Genomic DNA, 10,136 nt, shown 5'->3' on the forward strand with positions numbered 1-10,136 from the left:
GTTTGGCCGAGGGCTTGGGCGTTTCGCGTTTACGAAATGTAATATTGCATGGGATTGATTTCACAGAGTCACGCTCTTTTGTTCAGGGTCTCAGTTCGAGCCGAAGATGGCAAGGTGTTGGTCTTATTCCAGGTAAGAAATCGACCTAACCCCGTCTAAGAGGTCTTTAAAACCATGGTCTTTAAGTATGGCCAAAAATGTACTGAACAGATACAATCGCAAGCTCAAAAATGCCTCGGCGAAACTACCAAGTTCGACCAAGTGGTTAGCAAACGTACACAACCAAGATGTTATCAGATCTCCGGTACAGCCATCATCTTCCTCATCATCGGACTGATCGTGGTTATTTTATGTCGCCGGTACGTGAAAGATGTCTTGGAATGGCTCCAGAATCTGGACGAGTGGCAAGGAATGCTGCTATTTGTAATCATGTTCACGGTAGTCTCTTTTCCTATGACATGGGGATACATTTTATTAAACGTAGCAGCAGGCTACTTGTATGGATTTATTCTGGGATCTATGGTTGTTGTTGTTTCTGTCCTGTGTGGTGCGTCAACTGCATTCATCGTTTGTAGAAGATATTTACGAGATTTCGTTCGCTCAAGACTGGAGTCGGACAGTTTAAAAGCGATCATGCGGGTCGTGGAGGGAAAACGTGGTTTTAAAGTGATTGCATTAACAAGGCTGACCCCTGTTCCGTTTGGATTGCAAAATGGACTATTTTCGGTAAGTTAATACTGCAATAAAGCCATAAGGCGTACTGTATTTTCGTCACATGGAAAGCCATTTTCCGACATGTGTCCTCGCGTGTGTTCGTTCAGGTGTTTCTGCAAACAGCTGGCAAAATACTAGAGCTTTGTTTATCTTTTACTTTCTTGTAGCTACTTTTGGTGTAATCATTTGTTCCCGTATGTACTACATTTTAAAGTACTGTTGATTTTTACGGTTATAAATACTGGTAAATACTTCTTTCAGCAAATTATTCAAGCGTGCATAATTTGACACTTAAGTAAGCTACAGTAATACCCGCAGCTTAGCACCCTCCCCTTATAGAAGTAGAAATTTATCATACTACACCACACAAATATAACTGAATTGGAACACGCCTAAAACACCCACTACAGCTTAGGTTTTCAATCAGTGAATTTTTTAAAAAAGATCTCAAAAGCAAATTCTTGCCTCAAAGTTTTCCTTTGGAATTCAAACAATCTGAAAGGGGACCATAATTTCTGAAAAAAAGTCATTTTTTAGATTAAATTTTAGAGATATTTTTGGAATAGTCTTTGGTGTAACATGATAAACTATTTTCACTGAAAAGGAATGAAAATTGTGAGAACAATTTAAAGAATTCACTGCATGTGCACATGCCCATAATTTGATGATGATGGTGTGTTGTTTGCAGCATTTCAATAAAAATGTCTCAAGCAGAATTAGGCCATGTTATTTGAATTTATGCAGTAAAAAGTGGGGGTCACCATGTTCATTTGCAAGAAAACAATAATTTATTTCTTTGTTATGCTTAGTTTGAAAAATCTGTTTATGTGTGTATGTGCATGCGCTCACGTGCAGGGAAATTGACACAAGGAATTATGTGCAGTAAGAATGTGGAGTGCAATTCAGTTGAATCACCCCAACCAAATAAAAGATATATGGAAGTTGGACAAACCACTGATTATTTTGTGTCCAGTATTATCTCTAACATTTAGTACATGTTAATATTGTGAAAAGGAATTCAAAATTACTCCTTAGTCCCTGATTAAAAATGTTTCTAGACAGTGCTGTATCAAATCAAAGGTATAATTAGTTTTTCTTTTTTCCCTCACCAGGTTACTAATGTCAGTACACCTAAATATGTAATTTCATCTACACTTGGGCTTTTACCTACACAAGCGTTGAATGCATACATGGGATCTACGTTTCGTTCTCTGGAGGATGTTGTGCAAGACCAGTCTGGTAGTTACATTTTACTCTTTGTTCAATTCATTATCAGTATTCTGCTGATGACGCACGTAATTCGCAGAGCAAGAAAGGAATTAAATAGAACTTGTGAGGAGATGGAACCAGATGTTCTAGCAAATGGTCATGTGATAACAGCTGTACCAGAGCAACTTCAAAGAATTTCTTCAGAAAAGAATTTTGCAATGGACATTGATGTGGAAGCCCAGTTGGAAGAAAAAGAGTTTATTGACAGCAACATGAAGAAAGGCCACAAGAGATCAAAATCTGCATCTGCTGTGCTAACTGCAGTAAATGAAATTTCAAAAGGTGCTCAAACTCCTTAGCTAGTCTAACTTGTTGAAAACGAGCTTGCTTATGTTATGTTGAAGTTTGGCAATACTGGATGTTTCACACAAACTTGTTTTAAATTTAAATGGAAATGTATAAATCAATTTCCTGTGATAGCTTTTTAATACATGTATAGGGGAAAGGGTGGGCAATTTTATTTGAATATTTATAAGTTTGAATAACACAAACCACTCTTAACTATTTGGTTTGATGTAGGTTTGTAATTTCAAACAATTCACAAACATTTTGTCGCAAACCTGACAGTGTGTGGTCCTCATGCATTATTCCATATTTAAAAAAAATCTGATATGGGCTCTGATCAGATCTATTAAATGCATTCAATGTTATTTACAAATCCTCTTATGTCCAAATCTTAATTTTACCGGTAGTGTTATAATAGCATTTGAATTTGCTGAAAGAATATAATTAATCAGGAAACAAGTTTTGATATTATTATTAATGCAGTCCAGTCCATTTCATAAAGAAATGATCCACTTGGATATTAATAAATTATTACACTCAATGCAGCATATCTCGCTATTTAGAAGTATATTAAAACCAATCTATTTCAAAAGTTATTTTTTTGAAGAAAAAAAGGACTAAATTATTATGCGTGCACAGAATTACCAAGGCCACAGCTTGTTAAGCAAACAGTGAAAACAAAATTCAAACAAAATAAGGTAACATTAACTGTAGTGGATATAAGCTTCAATGTGGCTATTTTTTTTCCTATTCTTCATTACTTCTCATGTAACAAACAAAGGATTTTACAGCTTAGCTAGATTCCATTATCAACATTGCTTTCCTTGCACCATACATGTACTTAGTATTAATAGGGATCTGGTGTTTACCATAGCTTTTGTTAGAATTTCCAAAGGATTAGTGCCATTAAATTAGGTTCTGTTTTTCTTTTTCTCATTAGGATAGAATTCTATAGAAAAGATGCTATACAGTAAGGATAACATCCTTCATAGTCATGAGCACATATTTAATACTAAAAATCTTTTATATCTTTTCACACATTTTTTGGACTTTGTGTGATGGTGAATAAAATGATACAGTAATAAAATAAATCAACTTCATTCAAACTTACACTTACATTATGCAGTTGTCCTCTTTCGCTAGATAATTTAATTTCCAGAGCTTTGTGTCATATTGTGAAATTTCAATTTTTATTTTTATCACAAAAGTATAACTGTATAGTGTTCAAATTTCAGTAATAAACAAAAGCAGTACATTTTGACTATTTCTGTCACCTCGTCTTTTTTATTGTCATCTTCGTGACATATTTTAGGACTAGGTGTAATATGAGAATTATAACAACATCATTGTTGGAAAAAATAATTTTTTTCAAGCAGTCTTGAGTTGTGTTGACTTCTGACTGTTATATATAAAGTTGATTATCTAGAATATACACCATAAGTCACTCAATGCAATCCCATGACAAGTGAATAAATACCATAAATCCTTGAATTAGTGCCCAGGGTGCTTATTTACAATGTAGGAGAAGATAGGGGGTGCTTATTTAAGGGAGGGGCTTAATCGAGGTAGGTAGGTAAAGTCTGTACACAAGCCAAGTGGCCCATCAGGCTGGAGCTTATCCCCATTTCTGTAGCATGAAGCGACTGGGAGTATTTCTACTCCCCCCTGGATGGGATGCTAGTCCATTGCAGGGTTACCCCCAGCATTAAGTTCGCCGGTACCCATTTATACACCTGGGTAGAGAGAGGCACTGCGAGAGTAAAGTGTCTTGCCCAAGTACACAACACAATGTCCCCGGCCAGGGATGGAACCCGGATTGCTTGATCTGGAGACGAGCGCACTAACCATGAGGCCAACCATGGGGCTTAATCGAGGGGGGCACTTATTTCATTTTTCCCAAATCGTGTTCAGATATGATTCTTGTTTTGTAATATACGCATGTGTCATAAGTCTCAGAGGGATCCTGTCTCTCTTGAAGAACTACATAATATAACACCTTTAGCCGGTCTTGGCCTGCTGCACAAGGTTGGTTGGGCCTTAGCCAATGAATCAGCAGCATCTGCTATGACGGTCAATTCACAGTGCTTGGATGAGTTGATAATCGCTTGTGATTGAATACTACCAAAACTATACCTTCTCTGTTGTCTCAATACTCTTCCATAAAATGGGGGGGGGGGGGGGGGGGGAGTGGAGGGGGGTGTTTATTTTAAATTTTGGCTGATAGGAGGGTGCTTATTCAAAGGGGGCGCTAATTTGAGGGGAGGCGCAAATTCTAGGATTTACGGTACCAGTATATATCTAATTATTATTAATAATGTTTGTTCCCTGTGTTTGTTGTTTAGAATGACTAAGGGGAATATTGATTCTTGAACACTAGTGACTCACTGTGATATTTAATAATATTCAATGAGATCTCTTCAGACGAGTAACACAGGGAACATGAACGTTTAAGAGCAAACGAAAGATACTTTTTTTCTCTCATTCTTTGCTTGACTACACTTGGAGTGGGGCTTTGGTCAACTCTAGATAAAATCTGCAGGCTAGCTACAAAAATAAATTCTGTAAAATGGAACATTTAAAAAATAAAAAAACATTGTCTTTGTTCCTGTCAAGTTATAGAAACACAACTGGAGGTTTGGGAGAACAAGAAATGTTGTGGTCTCCACAAATTTTTCCCAAACTTGCATGAGTGTTTCTATAACTCCAAAGAAACATGGAAAATGTTTTCTTTTTTTTCAGAAAATGCTTTGAGAGAAAGAAAGAAATATCACATTTTTATATATTATTATTATCAAAAGGTAAATTCTCTTTGCTTCTGCCATCATTATGTCAACTCAGCTGTATTCCTATGGTTTTTAGCATGTGCTTTCTTACAGGACGTTTTCTCAAATTTAATAAACCGCGGCATTATTCTTCCATTTAGGCAAATTTCTCAAATGAAAGCATAATTCATTTCATGAAGTTCATTTCACTCGGCCACTACTGCACAGAGGCGGCGTGGCTGAGTGGTTAGAGCGCCAGATTTGAAATCCGTAGGTCTCGGGTTCAAATCCCGTTCTGACTGCTAGCTGATGTTGTTCTTGGTAGCCCCGAGCTCAACTTCTCGGCGACGCTTGCAAATAGCCAACTGGTCTGCCTCCCACCAGTTGGGATTCTTAACCTAGTTATGTTTATTTGAATATTTATTTATCACTGTTTGTTTACATTGGTCCTGAAAAGCCCCAATGGGGAGTGGTCCATTAGGTATACATACACACATACCAGGTTCCCTGCAGCTTGAGTGGAAGCAAACTTGACTGTATTTATACTGTTAACTTTTTCACAATGCATTTATATTATTGTGTCACTTCATGAAATGAATTATGCTTTCATTTGAGAAATTAAAAAAGGAAGAATCAATAATTAGCTAATATCACAGGCCTCCAATGCTGAAAGAGACTCTAGCTATATGGTTCTCCTCATACATTCAATGATGCTGTTGATAAAAATTAATGATGTTAACTTTTCCTTTTTAAAACATAATTTTATAATATTATTAAAACAGAAGTAAAGAACAAAGTCTAAACAGATGTTTCAGCATGCCTGAATAATGGTTCACTTAAAAAATGCTTTAAAAAGTTAAATATTACTGTATGTCAAAAATACAAAATCTTATTAATTTTCAAGATCCCTCCCATATTTATCAGTCCTTTGGTTTCATGAATTCTCTTTTTGTTTTTTTGGAGGGTTGATTTATAGAAGGACTGTCTGATTCGAAACTAGCACCAACTGATGATCTTTTCCTTTTGGTTGAAAATTTCTTGGCTACTGTTCCCACAAAGCTTTCATATCTATAAAACAAAGACACTGTTAATTTTTTCAATCAAGGCATACCAGGGCTGCCCCTGAAAAACAAAGTTGTTGAGGAACAATTAAAAACCTATAAGCTACTCACTGTCAGATACAAGTGAAAATCAGATAAAGGCATTGTTAATGAAATAATCTCATGAGATGTTATATGACCAAATCCTTTAGCTGATAAACATGCAGTATTGTTGCTATGTTTACATTTGACTCTGTAGATGACCACTGCTTAGGTTGTCAATCAGGGATTGTCACACAACAGTCCACAGCAACAACAACAACCTTTTTTCACACTACCTGGACCATCACACTAATGTCATCAATATTTATTGTCTGGCAGGCATGCAATGCATGCTAAGTCCTATGTAGACGTCATGTTGCATTTTTCTTGTATTTTGTGTTCTCTACTGGATTGTTATATCACAATATCTTGGACTGACATACAGTTAAACTGCATGTATTAGTCCCTAGGGGATCATTCCATGTTTTTGTTTCCCTTAAACCTTTTTTTGGTGCAAGTATTTTCCACAAAAGAGTGGTGATAACAGTAATAGCTGGTGGTTTACAGGGCTGTCATTAAGTTTTGAGTCAACTGTAGCCTTGATCTTCACACCCGTAACAAACTTGTTACCTTTTAGGTGAACTGCACATCTATAGTACACTCGACCAGTAACATCAAGGGAAAATCAAGCATACTTGGCTGTAGCAGGTGTTACGGGTTACAGCCCTTAAAGACAGCTGTGGTTTACAGCTAGTTCAGCTAACTTGTTCCCTAAAGTAACATTGACAACCCTACTTTTGTCAGACAGTATATCCCAAATCAATAATTTACCTTTTTGCCATCTCTTCGTCAGAAACTGTTTCTTCCCTTTCCCTAGCTTCTGATCTTGCCAAATTTTCCTCAGCTAACATCTCTTTGAACATCTTCTGTTGACAAAATTTGTAGCAAACCATTGGCTCAGGACCCCCAAGCTGCACTTAAGGTGCCTACAGGCATACCATATTTTTTATTTTCTCTCCTTCAAAAAAGTAAGTTCTCCAAAAAAAAACTTATATTTGAAATAAATATGAATAATTCTTTTATGATTTAAAAAAAAAAACAAGAACACTTGAATCAGCCGCCTCTTGTACACCACTTGCACTAGTCTTCTCTTGGTTGTAGAGGACTTTCCATATACGATGATTAAGGAACACGTGACTTCTCTTTCTGTTTCAGAGGTACTTTTCAGCATGGAATATATAATTTGAGGTAATACAAATTTATACTAAACACAAGAGACAGTGTTTCATCAGGATATCAAAACACTGTCTCGAGTGTTGATATATTTAATCTTCTCAACAAAAACAAAAACTAGGGAGTAAAGGGAGAAGTAAAATCCTCAAAATCTATGCTAATTAAGAGCAGGTGTCCAAACCTCCTTCATGGTTGTGATTTTCTTTGTTTTAACTTAATGAATTATCAATTAATGAGTTTGAGAAGTTATGGAATACCAAGTGAGAGCTTGCTGTCTTCAGTCTTTCACTTTTAAAGTAAATACAGGAGCCATGGCAGTGGTTTCCAGTGAGTCCTTACTTTCCTAATCAGCAGAAGGGGTGACAGTCACTTTCCATTCAATGAAAAATTCTGTTTTAAATTTCAGAATTGTTAGTGACCAGTGGAACAGAATAAATTTATCAGAAATTTCCGGAAAACCTTGTAAAGTATACCCAAATGTTCAAAATTTCTTACCTGGAATTTCTGTTCCATTAATGGAAATACAACAGTTTCTGGCTTTTCTAGAAACTTTACCTGAAAATGTCTGCACCATTTGTTCCTGATTCGAAATTTAAGGAATTTTTGGTTGAACGGATAGCCCCTAAGGTTTTGTTCAATTTAGTTTTTTTTGAAGAACTTCCTTTTTGATGTAGGCTTACAAATGAGGTCTGGATTCAATTTTACCAAGTTCCAGGTTCTTGGTTGAAACGTCATTATAATTGGACTCTGAAGTGAGCACCCTCTTTGTAATTGCCAGGTTTCAGAGGAAGTCATTACATTCCAAATAAAAAATTACCTCAGCCTCCTTCTGGGGTTTTAGTTTAATCAAATGTAACACCCTCTAAGAAATTGATAGTTTATAAAGCTGTAGTTTAATGGGGTTCTTCAGTTTGTAATAAGCAAGCAAGTTTAAATATCCAAGTTTTGCATTGTGAGAAGTTGAAATGACAGCCCGAGAAGGCTGTCATGTAGGCCAAAAGATGATTTATCATTTGAGTTATTGCAAACTTGACAGTCCTTGGGTTAGACAATGTATGAGCTCAAGAGAAATAACTTTTAATAGCAATACTCTATGAGAGATGTTTCTGTTACTTTACAGCTACCATATTAGCAACCGTCATATGTCTCTATACAAAAATCTTGCAATTAGAGTGAAACAGTTCTCAGAATGATGTGTCAATGAAAAACTGCACAGACCTAAATCTTAGCAAGGTTAATAATATATAAATCATCAACCATATTCTAGACTCTTAACTTGAGTTATTGAATGATTCATTTTTTATTTTTGATTGCATGACAGTGAAAACCAGCAGTAAAAACTCCTCCTTGAGTGACGTTTTCTCTAATCAGTGTCCCTTCCTAAATGCAACCCTATTGCAAAAGCTGCATATTTCAAGTTATAATTTGGCATAAAATAAACGGACAAGACAAGTGAATCACATTGAAGACTACATGTATGTCATGGTCTGCTTTCCATATGAATGTAACATTTAAACATAATGAAGTGATACAGAGAATGGCTGTATTACGCTATCGTACAGTTGTTGAGTTATATCATGTTGTTCTGCATTCCTATTGAGAAAATAAATGAGTGGTCCGTCCTTAATATTGTGTCCATGCTATCGCATAAGTGCCCTGCATTAAGCAGAGCAAAATGCTGTGGGCCCTAATTTATTCAACATGTTTAGTATTTACTGCTCACAGTGTCCCTGTCAACCCAGGAGGATACGCAATTCATTGTGATGGTTTACTATGGGATTGCACACACAAATGTACATTAATCTATTCAGGTTCAAACATTTAGACTTACTTCAACTGTTGGGTTAAAGTTCTTGAAAGACATCCTACCACTTGGATAAAGTTCCTCACATTTGACATAACTGGGTTCAAATTCAATGCAACTTCTAAAAAAAATTCAAAAATCTTGATTAGCAACTAATTTGTTAAGAAAACCACAAAAGCTGAAATGAAGTATATCGACACGTATATCTGCATTTGATGCATGCTGTGTGGAGAGCGCAAGTGGACGATGCAACCTTTCAGGTTATCAGGTGTTAAAGGTGGAAATAAGGAACATTTAAGATGAAGTTATTTAGGAGAGTTGGCATCAACATCTCTGGCAAAACACATTAAATTGAACAGAGTAGGAGATGGGGAGCATGCCCCCAAACCCCCTAGCGGCTCATTACACGGTATAACCCTGAGAGGAAGACCTCACCTCTCCCCAACCCCCTTCTCCCAAGCCCCCTAGCAGTCCAAGTAGTTTCAGAAAAGCTACTACATAAGGATATAACAAGCAACTATTTAATTTTATTAAGCTAACCGATCATCTTTTTCTCTCTCGTCCAGTACCCAGTGCGATTCTTCAATAGCACGTTGTCGCTCTTCTTCGAGTTGGCGGCGATAGTCTGATTCTGCTTTCCTCCTCATAAACTAAATATTAAAAAAAGGGATGAGTAGTATTGAGCACAAGTATTTAATAGTAACAGTAGAATACCCTACCTTCATTTCCATGAGATTTTTCGACAAAGTTTTCTTCGATGGTTGTGGAGCAACTTCGGCCGCCATGTTGAATTTTATTCTAGTTCCCAGTCCTTCGAACTTCTTCACTCCAGCTCAGCTCAGCTGAAGGCGCGCGCACTTTTTCCGTTTTACCTCCGGCTGAGTTTCCTTCAGGGAGTTAAAGCCATAACTTTGCTTGAAGTCGATGGGTAAACCCTGACTTCAGATTTCTCTGTTCTCCGCAATGAAATACTAGTGACAGAACAAG

The 10,136-nt window shown here is 36.6% G+C and overlaps 2 protein-coding genes across 2 annotated transcripts; one reads left to right on the top strand and one right to left on the bottom strand.

Annotated features, from left to right (window-relative positions):
• The first annotated feature begins 5 nt into the window (after nt 1-5).
• LOC145464777 (transmembrane protein 64-like) lies at nt 6-3,613 on the top strand. The gene is made up of 2 exons (XM_081448568.1): nt 6-726; nt 1,827-3,613. Exons 1-2 carry the CDS (start codon nt 175-177, stop codon nt 2,280-2,282), a joined length of 1,008 nt encoding a protein of 335 aa, XP_081304694.1. The 5' UTR covers nt 6-174; the 3' UTR covers nt 2,283-3,613.
• Nucleotides 3,613-10,126, bottom strand: LOC145464779 (M-phase phosphoprotein 6-like). Its single transcript, XM_081448570.1, has 5 exons — nt 9,869-10,126; nt 9,690-9,799; nt 9,177-9,270; nt 6,944-7,038; nt 3,613-6,098 (listed from the first exon to the last, which is right to left on the bottom strand). Exons 1-5 carry the CDS (start codon nt 9,932-9,934, stop codon nt 5,951-5,953), a joined length of 513 nt encoding a protein of 170 aa, XP_081304696.1. The 5' UTR covers nt 9,935-10,126; the 3' UTR covers nt 3,613-5,950.
• Between the last annotated feature and the right edge of the window lie 10 nt (nt 10,127-10,136).

This window comes from Orbicella franksi, chromosome 13, assembly GCF_964199315.1.
Source record: "Orbicella franksi chromosome 13, jaOrbFran1.1, whole genome shotgun sequence".
Classification (NCBI taxonomy): Eukaryota; Metazoa; Cnidaria; class Anthozoa; order Scleractinia; family Merulinidae; genus Orbicella; species Orbicella franksi.

Excerpts from the sequence above, each read along its gene's own strand:
- LOC145464777 (XM_081448568.1), top strand. The coding sequence starts at position 175 with ATGGTCTTTAAGTATGGCCAAAAATGTACTGAACAGATACAATCGCAA. Across the intron at positions 727-1,826 it reads TGCAAAATGGACTATTTTCG|GTTACTAATGTCAGTACACC; the intron begins GTAAGTTAATAC and ends TTCCCTCACCAG.
- LOC145464779 (XM_081448570.1), bottom strand. The coding sequence starts at position 9,934 with ATGGCGGCCGAAGTTGCTCCACAACCATCGAAGAAAACTTTGTCGAAA. Across the intron at positions 7,039-9,176 it reads ACTTTAACCCAACAGTTGAA|AAGATGTTCAAAGAGATGTT; the intron begins GTAAGTCTAAAT and ends TTTTGTCAACAG. Across the intron at positions 6,099-6,943 it reads GACGAAGAGATGGCAAAAAG|ATATGAAAGCTTTGTGGGAA; the intron begins GTAAATTATTGA and ends TTTGTTTTATAG.